Source organism: Centruroides vittatus, unplaced genomic scaffold (genome assembly GCF_030686945.1).
Source record: "Centruroides vittatus isolate TY-2023 unplaced genomic scaffold, ASM3068694v2 contig_1113, whole genome shotgun sequence".
Taxonomy (NCBI): Eukaryota; Metazoa; Arthropoda; class Arachnida; order Scorpiones; family Buthidae; genus Centruroides; species Centruroides vittatus.
The window spans coordinates 41,965-67,357 of record NW_027120715.1 but is presented as its reverse complement, the minus strand read 5'-3'; the positions used below and the strand labels follow the sequence as shown (position 1 = coordinate 67,357).

Sequence of the window (25,393 nt, the reverse complement as noted above, 5' to 3'; positions counted from 1 at the left end):
GGCAAATCACTCATAAAATATTTCTGGAATCTGACCTGGGCTTGAACCTATGTTCTCTATGGTAGATAGCTATAACAGCAGATGAACCCACCCGTGGCCGAGTAAATAAAACCACCGAACATCAGTAGTTGGTTTTGGATTCTTGCCTGACCAGTGGGCTGGCCAAATGTTTTCCAGTTTGTTTTCACATGTATAACACCTAAAAAGAGACCAGTTTTCCTTAGAAAGTCCACCCGAAAGGCACCCTCTTTTGGCAGATTGTCCTTATATTGTAGCTTTTTCGTCTCAGCTACGTGGCCAACATATTAAAAGTGTTAACAATAAAAATTCCTTTATTCATTTAATAGGAAATTTTACTATTTAAACAAAATATACTTAAAAACTGCTAAAACGGTGACATAAAGAACAAATATTTGTAGTAAAACTGCATATTTACAGTGTGTTTAGTCATCAAATTAAGTTTGTAAAGTATTTTATGATATAAAAATCCCATAATCTTTAATTAAAAATCAAAACTTTACACTATTATTTGATAAAATGATTCAGGTAATCCTATTGAAAATTTTATTTACGAAAATATACTTAATAACGTTTGTTTCACATACTTTTCCAATACTTTATACTGACTATTACATTCGGTCCAGGTCTTGATAGTTTGCAATATAATATCTGATTTCATGCAAATTCCACAAAAGTATTGCTTCATCGATGGACATATTTCAACATCAGACAATTTCAAATAAATATTTTCAATTTTTCCATGATAAATAATAACTTCAACAATTAGTTTCTTGGTCTCGTAATTACTCGAGCAGTGAACAGGTAGATTTATAGTTTCTTCCGCTATGAATTCTTTACGGAGAGTAAACCGAGGTGTTCGTCCATAAATCCATTCCCAGCTCTTCAAATTTTTCATATTCTCCTCAATTCCGCTATATATTTCTTCATTTGGATAAATGTATTCAACTCTGTCTTCTTCGATCTAAATAAAATATTTAAAAATTAATTAGAAACAAGTCGAAATTTATACGAAGGAGTACAATTACTTCAATTATTGTCCAAAATTCAACAAGTGTAGAATTTAATATAATCAAACTGCAATATAGCACTCACCTAAATAATACCAACCTCGTAAAGTATCAATAATAACTTCACTATCTATGAATTACGGCAAATGACATGTTTATCACCACATTATGTTACACTGACTCTCAAATTATTGAGTCTTATTGTTGAAATTCTTCAGTTCGGCAACACAATTTAGTGCTAATTTCAAATTGCGGCATTCAATCGGTTTGACCGCGTATGAAATTTAAACAATATACAATCATTTTGTGTTTATTTCGAATATTCGAATATATTTCTTTTCTTTTTTTTTAATATTACTCTAATTTTTAATATGCCAATTCAATGACGAATGGGTGGATTTTTATATCACTTACTCAAAAACTTGTATTGAAAGAACTGATATAAAACAATTGAATTTCAGTATTCAGATCTGTGTTTCCCAATCAGTGGGTCGCAACCCTTTCGGGGGTTGCGACCAGTATTACTGGTTAATGTCACGGTCTTCCAGTATACTAAAAGGGGTCACCGAATAAAAAAAGTGGGAAAGTACCAAACGAGACGGTAATGTTCACTAGAATTCATATTAATGCAATAAAAAAAATAACCTGAACTGGTTATTTCATTAAATATGTGAAAATGAACAATTTATATACACCAGCAATATGTTTAATAAGCAAATAAACATTTCCAATTGTCTTCAATGACTATCATCAGGTTACAATCTCAAATGTTAATGTTATAATGTGATAACAGTCACTGAAGGTAATCAAAAATGCTTGTTTGCTTATTATATGAATTGCTATGTAAAAAAAGTGGTTTATTTATACACAACTAGCAATAAAAAAATAAATAAAATAAAATAAATGAAAGAATGTATACATTCAAATTTGAATTGGCTAAATTACTTGAGAGATATGGCTAGATAAAAAGAATACTTCAATAAATCTTAACAATTACATATGAACATGGGTGGCTGTACACAGGGCAAACGTGGCACTCGCTCCTCCCCGGGATAAAGTAAAAATTTCCGCAAATTATCAAACATAATTGAAATAGGTAACCTTACACCCTCGACCATGAAACACTTTGATGCAATACCGTATTCTATAATCTACTTGAGGGAGAAAACCCCAAAAAATTACCGTATTTTCCGGTATATAAGATGACTGGGCATATAAGATGACCCCCGACTTTTGAAAAGATTTTCCTGGGTTAAAAAGTCGTCTTATGCGCCGGAAAATACGGTAAATTAAAATTTATTGATGAAATTATTTGTTTCTAAGCTTTACCTCCCCTGGAAAATTTTCTGTGGATGCCCGTGCATATTAAGCACGGACAAGCCGTTCTGGTTTGACCAGAAAGGCTTTAGAATGCTTAGAATGCAATTATTAAAAATAAAATACTCCTATAAAGAGTATCGGGTCATTTATCCCTCGTATATAAAATAAAATTAAGAGAATGCGTAATAAATTTTCTATATATGTTTCCAATTTATTCAAATTGTATCAGCTTAATACTATAGTAAAGAAATTCATTTAAACCATTCTATCTTGAATTCATCTAACAACAAGACTTTGAAAACTGCATTTATGTCTTAATTGAATATTTCGGGAGTGTATTTCCTTAATTATGCAGATACTTTCAGACTTTCATTACACACTAAAATATTCTTATGAGAAGTTTTATAAATTAAGATAATTTATAGACGCTGATTGATTACTTTCTACACACAAAATATTTCTTGGAATCTTATATCGTTTCTTTATCAGCTACGTAGTAAAATTAAGCGGACTAACTGGTATAAAAAGCAATAACCGAGTACTAGAACTTGCTGTTTTGACAGTGCTTTACTGATTAACCTACATGAAAATTTAATTATTTGACTGTTAAATTCCACGCAGGACATCCTTAAAAAATAAAGTTTGTAAAACCAATATTTACAGAAAACAAATAATTTTCTTATATATTTAAATAAAAAATAATTAAATTAATAAAACATTTATGCAAATTAAAATCCTGTTTAAAATGTGGAAGTATATGTTCATCAGATTCTAGTACATATTCATTAAAGCTTGAAACAATGCCATAGTTAAAATTAAAACTTGTTAAACAAGGTCACGTCAATTTTAATGCAGAGAAGATTCTCCATTAATTGATTGATGATGTATCACCACTCGTTTTTAAAAATTATATTAAAACACTGCTCTAAGCTGGAAAATAACGTAACAACTCGCAGTCACCTCCCGTAGGTACGGAAGGTGTCTGCGAGTGGTTAAATTATTTTCCGGCTTAGAGCTGTGTTTGAATATAATATAAATAAAACGTTTTATTATAAAAAGATTATTTAATGAGCTAATTCGACTCCTCTCAAATACTACTATCATCTATCAATGGCTAGGTGGCCGAGGGTGTTAAGGCATTAGCCTACTGCTCTGGAGACTTGGAATTAAATCCAAGTGATCAATAAACTCAGGAAATTTTTCAAGATATATTTGGTTTCATCCCTTGCTATCTGGTTGAACCCATGATAGGTACGAAAAAAAGGCTCTTTTAATACCTGTAGGGAAGAAAGAGTTTTAAAAAGTACCTTTGTATCTACTATCGCTTGTGTCTGCATAGTTGCAACCTCACAAGCGCGACTATGCAGATGCTAGCAAGCGAATTTTCTGAGCGAGCGAGAATTTGTGGCGAGAAGAAGCGAGACGTGATAAATATGTGCGTGCGAGAAGCAGAAATTTGCTCTCGCCAGTGTTATTTCTTGCTTCTCTCGCTTGTGCATGGTCTTCCTTTGCAGAAACTAAATCGCTCGCAACCTCTCACTCGCTCTAAATTCGTGTCTGCATAGTCGCACCCTAACAGCACAAAGATAAAAAAACATTATTTTAAAGTTAATAGCGAGGTTGAGGCCGAAGTTTTAAACGCGAAAACGTGTACGTCGGACGTTCGGCGCCGCTTTTCTGTAAGCCTAGAAGTTTGAGAATGGTGTTTGGAAAGTCGGTGGAATCATGCTCGACATTCCAAATGCTATTGTCAAACTTCTAGGCTTACATGAAAGCAGCGCCGAACGTCCGACGTACACGTTTTCGCATTTAAAACTTCGGCCTCAACCTCGCTATTATATAAGTTTAAACTTGTAAACTTTCAATAATAATGATAAATATTCTTAAAAACTTTTTATTTTTAACTCCATTATGTGAACAATTTTGAATTTCACAACAGTTAATAGTCTCTGTAATACTTTTAGTGATAAAACCTATTAAAGATTGAGAAATATTTTGAACAATTATTGTTCAACTACCTACGAGTCTGTCTGCAAGGAAACAATTAAATAGCTGTATTTCTTAAACAATAAGAATGCGTAGCCATATGTAGAAGTATAACATGATAAAAGATAAAATTTAAAAACCTTTCAACAGATTTTGATAATGTAAATCACATTAAAAATCTTAATATAAATGAATATTTATGATATTCTGCATTATTAACCCATTAAATAACAGACTGCCATTAACTTATCTCTAAGATGAGAGGTTAATAAAAGTCTGAACTCCATTCTTCTATGATGTGGTATAACACTTTCTTCATATAAATCTTTATCAACTTAATGAACCCGAAAGTTAAATAAACAAACTGTAAATGATGTTATATGTATTATGGTAAAAGATTAAACAATACTACATAAAAAAAATATGGTTTAACGAACAATACAATGTCGGCATTATCTAAACAACAATCAACCAAATAAGTTATTAGCACTAAGATAACACACAACCATCTGCGCAAAGATTTATGATTTCCAGTTTAAAAAAATGAATGAATACCTTGAAACAAAAAACCTTCTGATGGTTTTTTTGGAAGTTTAATTTACATTTTTAATATATAATGTCGTGTCGTAAAATATTTTATGTTAAAATTCACGACTTTTTTATTTAGAAATGTAAATTTTTACGATTAAAATAGGAAGTTATCTATTTTTAATTCATTTATCTCTTACTTAATCAATATAGATATTGGCCAGATGGCTATGAAGTAAGGAATCCATCTATACCATAACAGGATGTGAATCAGATATAAGATTTTGTGATTTTTTAAGGCAAAGAATGCCTCGTATTAAAATCCCAGCGATACGATGTTACAATGTTTCCGAAACACTGTAATGCAAAATGATAATGTTGAATTATATAGTTTCAGAGTCCATATTTTAATCATTACAAATGTATAAATATGAGTGAGAATGTTTGATCTCTGTAAATCAAGACACTCAGAAAAAGAGTCATCTACCTTTCTCTCACATTCATTTCTTTCTAAATTCAACCGGTCTAAGTAAATATATGGATTCTGTAATAAAATTACAAGTACTTATTATCAAACATTGCAGTGCCGTAACTAGGCAGGTGCAACAGGTTCACCCGCACAGGGCCCACTTGGAAGGGGGGCCCAAAATGCATGCATTTGTTTTATTAATTTCCCATATCTAATTAGTTAAGGGGCCTAAATACAAATTCTTGCACAGGCACAGGAATGGCTAGTTACGGCACTGAAACATTGTATACTATCCATTACGAAGGATGGAGAAGCCAATGATTCCCATGTCTTTACCATCCCTCTTGCATAGAAATCTGGTAAATCTATTCATGAGCAAGATTCATTTACAATTGTAAAATTGAAGCTAATAATATGGTTCAATATGCGTTGATATATCTCGAGAAAATTCAATTTAATCTACCGTATTTTCCGGTGTATAAGACGACCCCGACCTCTGAGAAGATTTTCCTGCATTAAAAAGTTGTCTTATATGCCGGAAAATACAGTAATACTTTACAGAAATGTACATACACCGTTAAAATTTAGCTATTTTTTTCTTTAATGTCATAATTTATAATTTATATGTTGCTATAAAGTATTGAATTATTATAACAATATAAATCGAAATTACAATAGATTAGACAATAATGTTTTCAATAGTAGATTTTTTTTTTAATGTCTACGGTTACAGTCAATTAACCTCTATTACCAATGACTGTAACTATTTACTTGTGATAAAACGTTATGAAATTTTGAGAATAAACAAATGTTTTGTAATTCAAATAATTACCAATAGAAATAAAAATTTATTTCTAGAATTACAGATTAAAACTGGATAAATAGAATAGAATGAACAGCCATTTTCATTTAAAAATAATACAAATTAAAGACTAAATACAGATAAGCTTTGCTGTCCTTTTACATCCTTTCCAACTGCACAATTAATACTTGTATTTAATTCAGAGGAATTTTTAATCAACTTACATAATTGTAAGCAGGGAAGGCTTCAGAGAAAATAAATAAATTTCTGCGACAAAAATAAAATTATACTAATCTCTAATTGTTTTAAATACGTGGACATTTCGACTTCTGAACAGAATTTTAGTAATGGGAATGGAATTATATGTGTTACGTAGTCCCAGTTACATTTCCTTCTCTAGGTACTCTCCCTCCACATGCTGACATTCTTCATTGTTTTGTCAATGATGCCATGCCTGCAGAACAGGAGTCTTTTAGCTGATCTCTGAGTTTGATCCTGCACAAAATGGAGGAGATCAAAGGACTTGATTCATAAATTCTGGATCACCCAGTCTACAATCTGGATCCGTCACCATGCAATTATCACCTGCTTGATCATTTTTTAAAAAAAGACTCCTCTCTCTCAAGACGAGATTCAACAAGAACACTAAAGTCAGAGAGCCAGCCAAAAGACTTCTATCCTGTTCTATTATAACATCATTGTTAAAATGATGAAAGAATTGTCAGCATGTGAAGGGGCCTATCTACAGAAAAAAAGAAAAATTGGAACTATGTAACACAAACAGTTCCATCAACACTACTGAAATTCCAGACGGAAGTCTCTTATATAAGTTCTAACTCTTTAACAAACAGTACTCCATGACAATAAAAATTATAACATAAAAGATGAATTAACAGAGCTAAAAAATATAAATAATGAGCCATTCTTTAGGCATTTTTGGGTGTCAAAAAACTCAGAAAGATGGCATCTATAATAGAATACAATTGTGTAGAGATCTCGTACAGCCATTATAAAGAAGACTGACCGAGGAGGAGCTGGAAAGACCTGAAATGCATTTTCATATCAATGATGTAAAAACAATATGCCTATAAAAAAATTCAGTTTATATTTCTTTGCTTAATTTTTGTAAAATCCAATTCACTGGCCGACAAATAAGATTTTATTTTATTTACGAAAAAAGAAATTCCGCATCCGGGACGAAAAGCCACAAACTTTACACTTTAACTTGCACTCGAATGGTTCAAAAATTCAACGAAAAAAAGGTTTTAATTGCCGCAAAGCAAAATTTTAATTAAATGAATAATTTTCTTAGTATGTAACAGAAGCTCTAAAAAAGATAAGTAGGAAAACAATTTAAAATTCCAATTTAAAGAGCTATTTTATATGGATAGCAATAGTTAATTTGATTATAAGACAATACAATATATTTTTAAAGGCATTGTGTAAAACAATAGTTCTATAAAAACAAACAAACAAAACAACTAATTTGTTGGATTCTCTCCAAAACAAGATTCTAATTTTCATTACCAATTAGCTAGAATTAAAATGGTGACGACTAAAGTAAAAACTAGGTTCCAGCTGTATTTAGTCCTTGATATATAAAACAAGAGTCAGATAAGAAGACGTGGGTGTCCTTTGTAAGTAAAGTAAGAGATACAGAGGATGTGATAATATCTACAAATGGGTTTCTCTGACAGAGTATTGTGTTTATATATGAAAAAAATTTATTTATATCGGCTACTGTTATTGTTCTCTTGAAAACAGTAAGCAATTAGTTTGACGTTTAGATTTGTTTTATTGCATTCGGAAGTGAATTATTTAACGAATAAAACTTAATTAAAAAGTTATTAACAAACATAGAATATAACGTTATTAACGTTATAACGTTTATTTTTTAAATTGACTGATTGATTAATGGATTACAATTTGACCTCAATTTTGTCCATTATGGATTAACCCTACTGTTGACTAGACCAACAATGGGGTCAGTCAGAATGGATGAGGAACAGGATAACTATCCCATTCTTCATCCACGAGGAAAAGATGAGGCTTTCTCTCTCATCCAACAATGAAATTTGCCAAAATGAATGAATGATGAGATACTTATCCCAACTCTCATCCATTCATGAGGGATGAGGTTCCCTCCCTCATCTATGGATAGCTTCAGATGCTGTTCTTCTTCCCCGAGGGATGAGACCTGGAATTTTCTAAATAAATTCATGAACAGGATTTGATTTAAACTTGAATCCCTCATAATGATACGCTATTGTATAGCAATCCAGCTAACCTTGTTTAAATTGGATTAATATACTTAAAAATGAGTTTTCGTCAAAGAAAAATATATTATTTTTATCATTTATCTGTGTTCTATACTCTTTTTTTTTTTTTTTTACCCTGTGGGCACTAAGAGGGCCTTTTAATCACACTCGTCATTAATTCAATCGGGTTCTCAACGGCAGGGCTTGTTGGTGAGAAATGGAGTTTGACTTATCTGAACAGACAACACCCAAAGAATTCCTGGAAGTCGCTCGCTCGGATTTAATCGTGGGTCCCCAGATAGGCAGACCGACGCCTTAACTGCTTCGGCCATCCTCCCATTTATGTTTTGAAATTTCTGTATAATTTAACCAGTGCTATTGTCTTTAAATTAAATCCATACAAATATTTAAACTGAACAAAATTAACAATTTTAAAGTCTTTTGGAAATAAGAATAATAAAAGATAAACTAAAATATATATAGAATAATAAATAGTTGACACAGTTTTTAAGTACGGTGGAATATTTTCTATTGTGTACTTAATTATTATTTTCTTTGTTGTATGCCAAATTATTAAATTACAGAAAGGAGTTTAGAAGATTACAATTGTTTGTTCATATTCACTCTTAACCTTACAAAAAGAAAACAATTAACCTTGGAGAGAATGTATCCCAATTACCCCAATTAATATCCAGGAGAAAAAACACCACTGGCGACTGTTTTAAAATACTCAAGTATTATAAAATTATTTTATATTTCAATAAAAATATTGCTTTTTTTAAAGATTATTACGAGATGCATGATTTAGGATTGATGTAACGAATATTTTTCTTTTATTTCTATTAAAAAGATATAAAAGATTTGTATTTTTATCATTTATATACATCAGAAAACTTGCTGATAACCTTAAAGATAAGTGTTTTTTCCTCTGTTTATATATTTTGAAACAATAAAGGCATCAACCTGCTGCTCTAGGGATTTGACCCAGATTTAAACCCAGGACCTCCCAAAAAATTTCCAAGCACATATGAACCTAGGTCAAAACATCCAAAAAATTTCTCGAGTCTGCTCGGAAATTTCAAGGGTGGCTTGAACTGGATAGATCGGGCATTGACCCTCACCACCTGCTGGCCATCTTTAGTACGGGGTCGATCGAACCTATAATGTGTATGAGAAAGGTTCTCTTAATGCTCATATGGTGACAAGAGTTAAATAAGTACTGTTAAAAATAAAATGACACAACATTTAATCATCACAAAGTAAATTCCATTTACATATGGCAATATTATATTGCTACAGTGCCAGATTATATATGTACGGAACTGCAAGGGAGGGCAAACGGGTCACTTGCCTTCCCATGGGATCGAATATTCTATAATCTACTCGTGACCAAAAAACTGAATAAAAATTAATCGACAAAATTATTTGTCTCCAAGCTTTCACCTCCATTTTCTGCAAACACTTGTGTATATGTATGAGCCATATAATATAGCAATACTGTTAGATTTTGTACACATGTATTCAATATTATAATTAAAGTTATAATTACAATAAGCTTAAAAGTAAGAAAACATCTTCATGATTATACATAAAATTAACAAATAACAAAAACTTTTACTGATCGGCACTTATATTGCATAAAACATCAAGAAATTCAAAAACTTTGGAGATTTTATCTGTGTGTATGGATGTTTGTATGTATGTGGCACGAATTTCTTCACCCTTTAAAGCTTAACAACTCAACTCCTGTGCATTTTTTCGAAAATTTCGGAAATTTTGCAGGGAGTTTTGTGTATTGGGGATTGATGCTATTAAATTTTAATTGTTAAAGGTCGACAGGGAAGATAAAGGTGGTTGGGTGTCTATCTCGAGTAGTGTCAGATTTAATAATGATTTTACTTGTTATTAACCTAGCATTTACAATGTTTTATAAAACTCGTCTCTACCCTCAAAATAAAGCTTTTTATTATTTTATAATAATTAAAACTTCTCTTTTGCCCAAGCAACACCAGGCTCATCTGCTAGTATTATTATAATTATTATAGTGAAGGAATTTAAATAAATTTGGCACTTGAGGTAGGTGTTAGACGCCATCTCTTATAAGAGATGGCGTCTAACACCTACCTCAAATGCCAAATTTATTTATAATCTTTAATTGCATATATCCAAAAGTTAGCCCGATTATTTACAGTAGTTGGTGATGTATTAGCTTAATGTTATCGGGTTTAGTGAGTGTTTATTTGTATATATATATATATAGCTTGCCGGGTGTTGTGATGGCCGACCGAGTGTCTTGAGTTGATCTTTCTGGCTGTGGGCACGGAGGTGTCCCCAGTTGGCACTGTAATAGCCGTCGATGGTTATGTCTTTGGCTTACATATGCTAGAAGAGGAGATCGGACCGAAGGTCCGGGTAGTGTAACTGGCAACGCGACCGCATGGTAAGCGGGAGTTGTGGGTTCGATCCTGCTTCGGGCCGATTCTTTTCACCCAGTTTAATCTAAATTATTTAAATTGTTATAATTTAAATAAATAAAACTGACAATGAAAGTTGAATATATACAATATATTATTATACTTATTATGAAGAAAATTGGCATATAAGAGCTAAAAATGATTACATTAAAGATCAAATATAGCAGACTACATAAATAAAAAATTAACTTTGTTAACTTTTAACTAAAATACACATTAGTTGTATTTATAACTTTCAATGTTGAGTTCTTATGCTAGATATGAAGTAATCTAATTGAATCTGATAAATTCACAAAGGATATTTAAGATAGCATCTCCCAAACCGACCCTTTTATCATATAAATTTGTCAAGTAAATGTTAGATAAACAAACAGGATGAGAAAATGTTTCGCAAGTCCTATAGCTTTTGATTAATTACCTTTTAAGATAGAATCACAGCAGTTACGCAAGACAAAAGACACTTTATATTAACGGATGTTGGCTCATTCAGTCAAATGCAAAAGATGTTGACTGTGATTCTTTCAAAATTTGATTTTTATTATCTACTTAATAGCTAGACAGTAGTTAATGCCCTTGTAACATTGTTTTTTGAGCATTTTAAGGAATTAAAGTAAGTTGCGATTCACCAAACTAACCAATACTTCAAGAGTTATGTAACTCAGAATGAACTTGCACATTGAAAATAGCCAAGTATCACATTTATTTAATCATTTGATCAATTATAATTAGTAGATACAAGTCCAAATTATCTGAAACATAACTCTGTATAGCAACATTTTCCAAAGTGATATGCTTACTTCTAGGAGTATATGGTAGTTTTTATCTATGTATCACATACATAGAATCATTATTATAGAAAAATGCTGGCTCGAAGTTAATAATGTGTGGTGCCATCTGTTATGACAATTTTTTATAAAATAAGTTTTCATATTATTATTATTAGCGAGGTCGAGGCTGAAGTTTTAAACGCAAAAACGTGTACGTCGGATGTTCGGCGCCGCTTTCCTGTAAGCATAGAAGTTTGTCAATGGCATTTGGAAAGTTGGTGGAATCATGCTCGACATTCCAAATGCCATTGTCAAACTTCTAAGCTTACAGGAAAGCGGCGCCGAACGTCCGACGTACACGTTTTTGCATTTAAAACTTCGGCCTCTACCTCGCTATTATAAGAAAGCAAAGGATTTAATTTTGCAGGAAGAGATGAGTTTTATAAAAAAAATTGTAAACGTCAATAACAAGTACAATTTTCATTAAGTCTGACCCCATTTGAGATGCAACACGTGACCCACTCTATCTCTCCATCCCATTGACCTTCAATTACCAAAATTTAATAGCATGAATGTTTCGTATACAGAAATGATCACGCTGAGCTTTATCCTGAGATATAATACAAGATAGATGCTGACACATGAAATTTTGTAAGGGGATTTTTACATTTGACAAATGAAGAAAACATCAGATAGGTAAAGTATTGGTGATATTTTGACCTATGTTACATTCCATAACACCTTGGAATAAAATATATTTTTATTGCAGTAACAAATTACTTTAAATATAATATATATATATATACACATTTCCCAATAAATTATAGACTACTAATCACATATTACATAATCTATTACAGTGTTAAATTAGAAGAAAACAATAAATTCAAGTACTTTCATTGATTTTAATGTCAATGTCTTCAGGAATATATTTAAAATGAGAAGAATTGGAACACAGAAAGGATTTTAAAAATGTGAAAAATGCTATGTTTATCTAGTACACGGATGTGGATTTTCTACTTTTTAATGTACGAAATAATAAACAATAACAAACTAAATGAAAGATGAAAATAAAGAAAAATAATAATAATACTTGAATTGAAACTTGTTTCTTTGTCTTTTCTCTAAATTTATCACCAGAAAAACAAGTTATATAGTACATATTAGTTGTTCATTGCCATCTAGTAGCATTCGTCCCTCTTTAACGGAATCACAAAGTTGGCATTCAGTTTTTATACAAGTTTTTGGTTATTTTGGTTCTAAAAGATTATTTAAAAATCATCCAAATAAATAAATTGTTTCTAAAATTAAACAAAATAACTTGTTATTTATGACTAACACTAAAATTAGTATTCATACAACATAGAATTTATAATTTATATACATTTTAAATGTTCATATATTGCATAGACGTATAATTTTATAGCATGATAATGAATGTAATTGTGTACTTATAAGACTTGACAATTAAGTTTTAAAAAGTCAAGTAAAAATATATAAAAGTCCTCTAGAAAGATACATTCCCCTAAATTTATTCCTACATTTCTATAACAGAAAGTTTAGTTACGTCAAGAATTTGTAGAGAAGTTAGAACAGTTTCAAATGTTTTGTATTTATATGAAAATCACATATTTTAACTTACAGGATGATGTTTATATCATGGCAATTATAACTTTGAACTGATAAACAACTGTCTGTTGAATTTATGATTAAACATAATGTTTAAAGAGCCAAAGTGCAAGTCACATGCCTGTTGGTCCCGAAAAGTTTGCTTTTTTGGCATTTAAACATTACAGCATTGCACGCTTCATATATAGGATACACATCCAGAGCATTTAAAAATATAATAAAGAAATACAAAGGTGACATAACATGAAAAATAATGAATGTGTCGGCATGAAGATTTGCAACAATGCAAGAGAACAAAATATATTGAAACTAAGCAAAAATTGCTAAGAAATCCTGTATTAGTACATAATGTACAGATGCTGAAAATATGTAAAAGTCCATTAAGGGCAACTGTCTTAACCGGGAGTCACCAAACTACGGCCCGCAAAGTCAGTTCGTCTGGCCCACCCGCACACTGCCACTAATGAGCTAAAATATAATTATTTATATGGAAATGTCATAGATTGTAGACAAACTTACTATGTAGAAAAAATCAAAATAAGTGTATGTAAAAATGCCAAATTTGATTCAATCTGATTTTTGTATCTGACTGTTATATAATATTTAGGAAAATCAGTGAAACAAAAAATTCAGTGACTTTTTGCGAATTTGGATAACAGTGCTTCTTGTGTAAGGACTTGCAATGGAGTTTCTAAAGAGATTACAAGCTCGTGCTTGTATATTGGTAAATAAATATATTGGTTGTCTTTATTTTTTTGCGCATTTAGTGTACTGTATCAAACAAAATGGTTATGTGGTCCACACTCGTCATTTTCTGAGTTATGTGGCCTGCTGTGAAAAAAGTTTGGTGACCCCTGGTCTTAACAAATGGATTAAGACCAGGAATTTGTATCAAATACATGGAGGCTAAGTAAAGTTTCGGGATTTTACAAGTAGTTAAAGTTTAAAAAGTATCTAAAGTCGTATTACTATTTTTAAATATGTCCATACGAAGGTATGAAAATGCCTTCACTGTGCTTGCACTGTGCACAATTTGCACAGTGTTGAGTTTAATTAATTTTAAATATCGTAAGTACACGTTCACAAAAAACAAATTCTTGAAATTATAGGTGAATTGTATTTATTATACAGGCTATCTCTCCTATCTGTGGAACATTAGTTACAAGACTCTATACACATACCAAACTCCATGTGTAGTATTTGCATATAACTTATGCATATCCTCCTGTATAGTTTCAATAGTGTCTAGATTACTATAATACTTAATGCATCATAAATACAATATAAATAGTTGTTATACTGTATTGTTTAGAGAATAATGACAAGAAAACAATTCTACACATGTTCAGTATAGTAATAAAAATAATAATATGAATATTAATATTGTTATAGAGTTACTTTTATGAGAAATATACAATTATATCTGATTTCCAGAATAACTGTTAATATGATCATTCTGTTTTTAAAAATCTTTAAATGTTTGTTTTGTTCAAAAGATTCTTATTCTGTATGTTGCCTTTTGGATCAGATTAAATAGTTCAAAAAACTGTTTGGTAGCTCTAACATATGTAAAACATTGATTTTAAGAACATATGTAATTGCCTACTGCTATTGCAGAGTTAAGAAAAGACAGAATTTGATCCAGTAGGCTACCGGTTAGACAACATTGACGGATTCCCATCTCCCTTTCTCTTACTCTGGTTAGAATATATACTTTAAATTAAAATGATTTAAACATTTACTTACAAGTTTCATCTTTGAAATAATTGAGAATAACGTAGCATTTGAGGAAAAAGATGATAAACTTTAAAAAACACTTACTAAATAGTGCAAAGATTGTTTTTGGTGGCTTTAAGTGTAGAAAAAGTCAACTTACGCCATAAAAATTGTGAAAACATTTTGCAATTTCTTGCGCAACGTCTTCGACTTCTAAAATTGGATACAACTCTTGCAAATTGATAACTTTTGATTTTACACTTTCGGTGGCTTTGTTGATGATTCCATCCTAAAATTAAAATAAATATAACATAAATTATCTTTAACATTGTTTATATTATAAAATTTAGGTCAATTATAATATTAAAATATCTACTAATAATGGACTATATACTGTAGCTAGCCTGAATTCTATTCATTAAAGACAGAACAGACTCAGAAAGAAATTTTCCAGCATGAGAAGTGACGAATAGTTTTGATTGAATTATTCAAGAAAAATTACAATGCGAGACGTATTGAGTAGGTTTTCTTCTACTTTTATACTACGAAAACATTACACTATTCATTTTGTATTGATTAAAATATTTATCTGTTTAGAACTCTTTCGAGATAAATTCTTTGTAGTAAAGTTGATTTTTCTATTACAAAATCTACTTAGTTACATATGACTAATGAACAGGCTTAAATAATATTAAATAATAATTTACTGTGCAAATTATTCTGTGCTATCACTTTAGCAATAACATTGTCATAGTCGAGCGAACTTATCCCGAAATGCATTTTGGCCTTACTATCCATTATCAATTGGGTGACACACAAAACAGAATCTATGGTGACAACTGCTGACATTACAATATATGTTAATAGTACAATTATTACAAGTTATTACATACACATTATTAATAGGATTGATTCAATTTAATTTTCTGACACAGACGCCAGCATGTTGGCCTCTATGTCCAATAGAAGAGGCTCAGATTTGCAGTGGAGTCAGTCAATAAGTTGTGAAAGATGCCCCTAAACCAAAACTATCCTTAATAAATCATAATAGTTTAGATTGGATTAGAACCTTAATCTTATAGCATAAAAATACTGATTTCTCTTTATTGCACATCCACTAGTATTATAAATTATTTTGGCAGAAAAGAGTAATATATATATATATATACAACTCTTCTTGAATTTCTTGAAATGTCTATTCTTCTCAATTCTTCAATCTCTACTTTCATAAAAAGTACTTCATTATGCTTGATGGGGAAATTTGGGGAATTTCTAGTATATGTACAATGTATATACATATATAACAACACTTCAAGAAGAGTTGTTAATATTTCTACAAATTAAGTAGTTTATACTATCTGTTAAAACATAAAGAGCAACAAACCAACATTTCACTTGAAGTGGACAAAAATAGCAGGAGTTATAGAGAATTCACTTATATAAACATACAGATTTGGACCTTTACATTAAAATAATATTAAAATTTCTTTATATAGTACATTCTGAATAAACACTATTGTCTTTTAAAAGATTTCCTTGCTGTCTTTCTTTAGTAATAGACACCTTAATATTGTTTTGATGATTGACGTTGTGATGCTGTTTCTGCAAGCCCTTGACAAAGCCATTTCTTAATTCCATGTTGATAAACCAAAGATAAAGTGTTTGTACAGCAATAACACTTTATAAATAATGGGCTAATAAACCCATTATTTATAAAGTGTTATTGCTTCCAATTGAATAATAGAATGTCATGTGGTTACTATGAAAAAATTTTAAAAAAATTTGTTATAGAAGTGACTAAGCGAGACTCTTTTTTAAACTTTAAATTTAATGAAGTAAGATTAAAATTTGCCAAAATACAGTCGATTCTGTTTAATTGGGCCACCGATTAATTGGGGCGGCCACTTTATTGGGCCAAATCTCAAAGAACGAAAACCAAACTAATAAATTAATACATAATTTAAATGCTTAATAGTAGCAGAAAAGGAATTTAGCAATTTTTGATATATTTTAAGGATCTTCCGAAAATATGTCAACACTACGTACACTAATGTTGTGCAGGCCTAATGGTTAGCAGAGACAAGCAATTTTGTCTTTTGCTTGGGCGGTTTCGATTTTCCAGACGGGGTCAGCATAGTGAGACGTATCACACTGGCATCCCATCTGAGGCAGACCTGAATGTGAGCTACTGATCTTGCACTGGATTGGACCGAACGATACCCTTAAAAATGAAAGGACAAAAACCCTGGACAATTTTTTGAGGTTTCTCGACCAAGTCGGAAGACAGCTAGAGGTTCTTTGGAAGGTGTTGTGTGCATGATTACATCTAGATTTGGACAGCAGCCATCTGATTGTTGGGACCAGCATCCAGAGCTGATGGATTCTACAGACACTCCTGCTGAAGTGACCCATCTCCAAGTAAAGGAAACTGGGCTCAAAGCAAGGCTGTAAGGTGACTTTTGGGTGAACCTGGACATGTTCTAACTAAAAAGGGAGAAAGGGAAAACCGTTCAATCTGTTCCTGATTGAACAGTTAACCCTTGTGTACGTCACTACTAATATTTGGCAATACTAGCGTGATGCAAATCAGTTATTTATCATCACGAGTCTGGCTAATTTATAGTACAAATATTTTCAGTATTTTGGTTTTATAAAGTATTAAAATAGGTACCTAATTGATAAATATAACACTTACTTGAGCCTGTGACCGGTGTGAAAATAAACAAAATCAAATCAACAAACATTTTCCGGACACCTTCCATGTCTTTCTTCAGGTTAAAATGGCTGGATTCTTTTTTTATAACACTGTTCCAAACTTTTAAAAAACGAATTTGAACGATGGCAGTTTGATTGTGTAATGTCCATTGTGCAAGCACTGTATCCGTCGTGTTCCCTACTGTTCTGAATCGTATTTCTCATGCGTGTTTAGATATTCTTATGTTGCATTCTTTTTTTAATCTTAGGGTCATGTGAATCTTCATGTGAATTAATGCATGTCGTTGTAGTTTGCGCTTTATGAATCTCTATCGCTTCTAGCCATTTGAGGTGGTCTATCCGGGGTGTTTTGATTATTAGCGTGGCTCCCGCAAAGTCCACATTAATGCCCGGTTCAGAAGCATACATCGCGAGTGACGTGGTAGCTCTGTTATATCCTATATCTGCCTTGTGCTCTTTAACTCTGATTTCCATTGAGCGTTTCATTGATCCTATATAGATCAGATCCCTATTAAACCTCTCATCTCTCATTGGGATTCGGCATTCTATGATGACCTCTATACGCATCTATCACCAAAAGCAATGATGACCTCTATACGCATCTATCACCAAAAGAAGTAAGGTCATCATTGCTTACAGGAGAGGCCCAACTATCTATAGTATGTTACGTAATGGAAAGGACCCATCTGACCCGAGTAGAATGCCAAATCCCAATGAGAGATGAGAAATTTAATAGAGATCTGATCTATATAGGATCAATGAAACGCTCGATGGAAATCAGAGTTAAAGAGCACAAGGCAGATTTACGATATAACAGAGCTACCATGTCACTCGCGATGTATGCTTCTGAACCGGGCATTAATGTGGACTTCGCGGGAGCCACGCTAATAATCAAAACACCCCGGATAGACCACCTCAAATGGCTAGAAGTGATAGAGATTCATAAAGTGCAAACTACAACAACATGCATTAATTCACGTGAAGAGATGGCTCTTTCGCTTGCTTGACAAGCTTTATTACGAGATGATGCCTGGAGATTTGATTGAGGTCCAATGACACATGGGGTCATGTGACCCTAAGATTAAAAAAATAATGCAACATAAGAATATCTAAACATGCATGAGAAATACGATTCAGAACAGTAGGGAACACAACGAATACAGTGTTTGCGCAATGGACATTACACAATCAAAATGTCATCGTTCAAATTCGTTTTTTAAAAGTTTGGAACGGTGTTATAAAAAAAGAATCCAGCCGTTTTAACCCGAGGAAGAACACGGAAGGTGTCCAGAAAACGTTTGTTGATTTGATTTTGTTTATTTTCACACCGGTCACAGGCTCAAGTAAGTGTTATATTTATCTATTATACACCCCAGTGTGTATGAGGAGGATAGGTACCTAATTATTATTTTTTTACCTACTTATTTATTTACCTACGTATTACATATTTTATTTTAGGATTTATTGTTAGTTTGTTTAATTGAGGGAGCCGCTTAATTGGGCCAAAATGGACTAGTCTCGAATGTGTTCCAATTAAGCAGAATCAACTGTATTTAAAAATGCAACTTAAGGGAAATTCCCTCATCAAGTATAAACAAAATGAGATCATTGGCATCACTGCAACATAAGTGCAATCACCAATCCAGAATCAATAAAACATTTATTCTATAGCTAATATTTCTGCAAAATAAATAGTCTATACTTTCTGTCAGAACATAAAATGAATTTAACCAAAACTTCATCTGGATTGGACAAAAATATATATTCAGGAGTTATAAGGAATTCACACACACGGCAGCTTTTATATTAGTAATATTGTTCTTTATCCAATTATCTAGTTATGGACAGGCAAGGTAAGAAAGTATAAATTCCCTTTCTTTCTATTTAACTAGCATTTCTCTTGCTTAAACTCCTACCAATTTCCTCCTTTCTTCTTCACATTATGCTTAATTTTGTCCATCCATCTATATCTAGGCCTCTGCTGAGGATCTTTTCTTTACATGTTTATTTCAAAAATTTCTAGACCCTGGTACTAAACAACAATACACAACACTGGGGTATAGTCAACAACGTACCTCACCAGTGTGCAAAGAAAAAAACAAAACTTTGATTTTGTTTTTTTCTTTGCACACCGATCATCAGTTCGTAAGGTATGCTGTCGACCCCGATACTATCACGTAAGTTATAAAAATGAACAGGAACCCCAAAATTTCTGGCAAATGGGGGCAATGATGAAGCTATAACAGGTCTTACATGCCGACAGCGTCGACTGCTTGAAAATACCAATAGAATACCAACTGAACTGTAATATTTACTTTTATGTATTTTTTCTTAAATCTTCTAATTTTAAATTTGAAAAATTTCTATTTTTGTTTTAAATTTAGCAGTATTAGGGCACTAGAATGACTCCACTTTCATGCTCATCATGTGTCTGGCTTGACCTGTGAAAGAAAGCTATATGATAACAGACAAAATTGACATTTCCAATTCAAACAATCCACAAAAATTTCAGAGTCTGACTTTGACTTGACCCAATTCTCCAGAGTAGCAAGCTGAATCCTATTGCCTAAACCATACTGGTGGTCTTTCCTGTATTTAAATGAAAATATTACTGTGCCAACATTATTATTTTTTGATAAAATGAATTATATGAAAGTGTATGACAAAAATATATTAATTTGTAAAAAAAAATTAAGTCGAAAACTTGAAAGAGACTCGTGCTTTGTTTGCATTAAGTGGCTGTCAACAATCTAATGTGTCATCAGTTTGTGACTTTATACAAAAAAATATATTACATTTATTACTTTAAATTTTAAGATACTTACTCTATTCTTATTCAAAACTTCTTTCAGGATTTCTGACTTCACAGAAACTAATACTGTGCAATGGTGATAAGCATTATCTCTGCCTAGTTTGGATGCAGTACCCGATATCTATCAATAAAAAGCAGAATTATATTTTCAGCAAAACAAAATTTTAAAAAGTATGTATAACCTTATTAAAGCATATAAAAATTTTTTCAAAAGCAATCAATTTATTAATATTTATATATAATTTGTACAGGTTTAAGTCATTCTTTTATTTAAAAACAAAAAGTGATATATACGAGTTGGGTCAAAAGTCTTTATATGCAGCAAACAAACTCACTTTATTATATAGTAAATCATAAATTATGCTCTCTACGAACATCATTTAACTGAATATGCACACAAATACATTCCTCCATTCGTAGCAAATGTGTGTTACTATGATTGAAATGTAGACAAATGCAAATATACCTAGTTTCGTGCAAAAATTATACATCGCCAATATTAATACGTTCCTTTGAGTAGTCTGTTTTGTAAATCCATCTTCAATACCATACTTTTAATTGTCACCACAAACTAAAAATCAAGATGATGTATTCTATCCAGGAAACTACTTTAGGGAACCTGGTCCAGTATATAGAGACTTTTGACTAATTTATATATGCAAACATAAATAATTAATGTATAAAAATTCACTTCATCAGTTAATAAACAGGGTAAATTAAACATATATCAGAGATGCCAACCATCAACTTTTTGCACAGACAATAATGTTCTTGGAGAGTCCTATCAGCTTGTCAGTGCATTGTATAATTTATTAGCTTTTTCTCCACTTCAGGTTTGCTTTCTCTGTTTTTTATTCTGGTATCTTCAAGTTAAATCCACTTTAAGTTAGCTGAATTAGGATTCATCCAAATTTTCTTTTGTATGCCTGCATAGAGTAGGGTTGTCGAGAGCTTGCATGGGACGCAACAGTAAATCAGGCCTCTTTCGCCATATTTTTGTTTTGAACAAATGAAACACATTGATTTTTATTAATGGAGAAACATTCTATCTTAATTTATTTTCCGTTAGTAAAAATAAAATTAATTCTATAGGGGTAGGAATACCTAAATTTTCTCTGGACTTGAGGAAAATCCCCAGCTCTCCCCATTTGACAGCTCTCATTATATACCCATCACTAAGCACAACGTATAAATAATAAATCAAATGATTTCCATAATTAATCAGGCCATTTTTTGCTACTATTAATAATTATATACAGTGGAAGCTCGGTATACGTCTGCTTTAGAATACGTCCTGTTTGGACGAAACAAATTTTGCTCGGTATACAACTTAATTCAATTATACGTGCCATCTACAAACAAGTAGCACTATCAATGTACTAGACCAGACTAGACGTTTGCGGTGCCACGGTTTATAACTTTGTTAAATTTCTTCTCATTTTAATTTGTAAGTAAAATTTTATTGTTTTTATTAATCATGAATGCAAAGAGGCAAATGAAAAGCAACAGAAAACTTAAAAAAATGACTAGAATCAAAATGGAACCGAAAAAAGAGATCGTTGAGAAATACGAAGGTGGCATGCCGTATTCCGAGAATGACGATATCGACAATCGTGAAAAATAAAGACATTATTAAATCTGCTAACGTTGCGAAAGGGGTTTAATCAATTTCTAAACAGATTATTAGTATTAAGGAGAGTTTGATTTGATTTAATGATTTAAATAATATAATACAATATACTGTAATAACTTTAAAAATCTATAATAAAATTTATTTTTTTATTACTGTGCTGAAACAGTGTTTAAATTATTTTACAACCCCACTAATATACCATATCAAGAGGGGTTTTTTTTTTACATGAGAACGGATTAATCATTTTTACATTACTTCTTATGGGAAAGGTTGGTTTGGTATACGTCCTATTCGGTATAAGTCCAAACATCGGGAACGGATTAAGGTCGTATACCGAGGTTCCACTGTATTAAGTAATTTGGTATTCGAGGTAAATGTTAGGTGCCAACTCTTATTGAAATTAATAATTATAATAATTTATTAAATAATTTTAAAATAGGACTAGCAAAAATAGTATTGTTATTAATATTGATAGTAGCAAAAAATAGTCCAATTAATTATGGTAATAGTTTGATTTAGATCTCCTGATATTCTTGTGCCTGGGTTTTAAAACAGAAATACCAAACATGTCTGGGGTCAAGGTTCCAGATTGGACAATTAATCAAAAACTGAGAGTGAAACAACTAAATTGCATTTTCTTAACATATTTGTCAGCTTTTGGCCCAATGTCAGCCTTCTTAACATTTTGAAGTTTATTGGATCTGTATTGGAAGGTCTGAATATATTACATGGAACATTAATAATCTTAACTATTTCTTTATATAGCCTGAATTTAATATTTTTACTATTAAACTGGTCACAACTTTATTAGATCAAGCATTTGTTGAGATAGCTCCTCAGATATAAATTCAACTTGAGTTGTTTTTCTTGGAGTGAAGAGTTTTTAGAAAATTCCAAATACACTTAGACTATCAACCACAAGAAAACTAAGAATTGAAAGATAAAGCCAAGAGTAATGTATCATTTAAAATTAGAATTGATCTTAACATTAATCAATATCAGACCTTCCTTATGTCTTCCAGCAATATTTCACTAGAAACAAATGTTTTTGGCTAATTTACAGGCCTGTTTCAGGTTCTACACCTTCAAATCGAATGGTTTACTGAAAAAAAGCACTGGTAACTTAGCTTAAAAATTATTACAACTAATCAATTAAAAAACAACAACTTTAAACACAAATTACTAAGACATCCTTCTACTGTAAAAACTAAAAAAGTAATGAGCAAAAGAACACCAGTAATCTTGGAAATATTTCTTCCCTTGATTATTTTTATTATGATGATGATGAGACAGACAAATGGCAAAATAATTAAGGTGTCAACCAACCAGTGGAGATCCAGGAATAAATCCAGATGGATCAGAAAACCCTTGCAATTTTTCATGGATGATATGTTGAACTCATAGTGACTGACCCATTGTTATCAAGATGAGTATGATTAAAACAGGCCCTCTGTTAAAACGAAAATAAAAATAAAAAAAACAAACTAATGGGAATAAAAATGATTTGAATTACAATTAGGGTACCTTCTCACGAGGAAAGAGGACAATTAAAAAATATCCAAAATCCCATACAGTTCAGAAAATTCTGAACAGTTAACAACTCTAGTTGTCAGTGGCGTAGCGTAGTGGGGGCAGCAGGGGCAGCACTTCTAGAGGGTGGCAAAATTTCACAATAAATAATAATACAATACACAATAATGATGATTGTTCTTGCCGAAAAGTTCTTTAGAATTACTGTATATTTTAGTCTTTTAAATTGAGATACCTAAATAAGGGGGTGGTGAAATTTTCCTCCGCCCCGGGCAGCTGACAACCACGCTACGCCACTGCTAGTTGTAGATGAAGATGTGCGGAATATGAGGAAAAGCTAAAATAGGTGCAGAGAATGAAAGGAAGCATATATTATAGCTAACCTCCAGCAAACATGGAAATTTTGAGGTTTATTTGTATTTATAACTAATGAGATATCAAAAGAACAAAAATTATTGGTAAAATTATAGTAAACTACCAAATGGATACTTTATATTCTCCTTGAATAACAATATCTTCTCTTTCTGATATGGAAACATCAAAGTTCCACTTTTGTAAAGCCTTACACATGATTTCCAAGTTTGTTCTACGTTTATATTTAGAACGTGAAGTTAAAAAGGAACAATTAAGATTTCCTAAATCGTGATACACAGTTCCACCTCCACTGTTTCTTCTAACTAACATTATATTATTCTCTTCGAGAACTTTCAAATTGCATTCGACCCACGGGTTTTGGTGACGGCCAATAATTACTGCAGGACGATTCCACCACATTAACAGAAAACCAGGATGCTTATTCTTGAAATCTATCTTCGAATAAATCCAATCTTCGAAGGATAAATTGCGATAAATGTCTCTAGATTTTGAGAAAATAACTGTTCCAGATAAAAAGTCAACATAACTGTTAGTCGATAGCTTTCTTCGATGAAACGTTAATAATTTTAAGAATGTTTTAAATTGTAAGATCATTTTTAATACTTTAAAATACAAGATTTTTTGGTGCGATGAATGAAAAAAATTCAGTTTTCCATTGGCACGCTTAACGAAACTGTTGAATCAGTTTTCCTGCTTTATCCACGGTTGTATTTCCTCAATCAACTTCGAATTTTAAATATAAAGCTTACAAAACCAACTGAAAAAATACTGAAATCTTGCTAATACAACACAACACGTGGCCAACACTACACTCAGGAAAAGCACGTGGAACTAATCATAAGACATTAAATCTGTAAACATTCATAAATTATTAAAAGTTTTGTAAACAAAATATTATTTTATATAATGTTTTTAAAATAATTAAAATATTATTAAATGTTTATAAATATAAAAATTAATTTGCAAAAAATCATGATGACCACATCTGACGCCAGATTGTTTATCCCAAATCATTTTCGCTATCGTTAGTCGTTTGGCTTTAGAAAAATTATTGTATTTGGTATATTTATACACAAAATGACATTTTAAAATAATTATAAATTAAATTTATGTTAAAATTAAAAATATATATATTATTTTGCATTCTGTATTTAGAAAAAAAAATTTAAGTTTGTAAAAAAAGTTATATTTTCAGAGTTGCCAGATTTGGCGAAAAATCACCTATTAGCAATGAAATGACACACAATTCTTGTTATCTAAACAGTTTGGACATACAATTATTGAGCAAGTGTTGCAAATTGAAATTTTACAAGAGGAAAAAACACTGTTTGTTTTTGATCTTTTTTTATAG

The 25,393-nt window shown here is 31.4% G+C and overlaps 1 protein-coding gene across 1 annotated transcript; it reads right to left on the bottom strand.

Annotated features, from left to right (window-relative positions):
* Positions 1 to 553: 553 nt before the first annotated feature.
* Positions 554 to 24,690, bottom strand: Lipt1 (Lipoyltransferase 1). The gene is made up of 4 exons (XM_067272798.1): positions 24,157 to 24,690; positions 20,518 to 20,625; positions 15,138 to 15,266; positions 554 to 982 (listed from the first exon to the last, which is right to left on the bottom strand). The coding sequence occupies exons 1-4, from the start codon at positions 24,634 to 24,636 to the stop codon at positions 569 to 571; spliced, it is 1,131 nt and encodes a 376-aa protein (XP_067128899.1). The 5' UTR covers positions 24,637 to 24,690; the 3' UTR covers positions 554 to 568.
* Between the last annotated feature and the right edge of the window lie 703 nt (positions 24,691 to 25,393).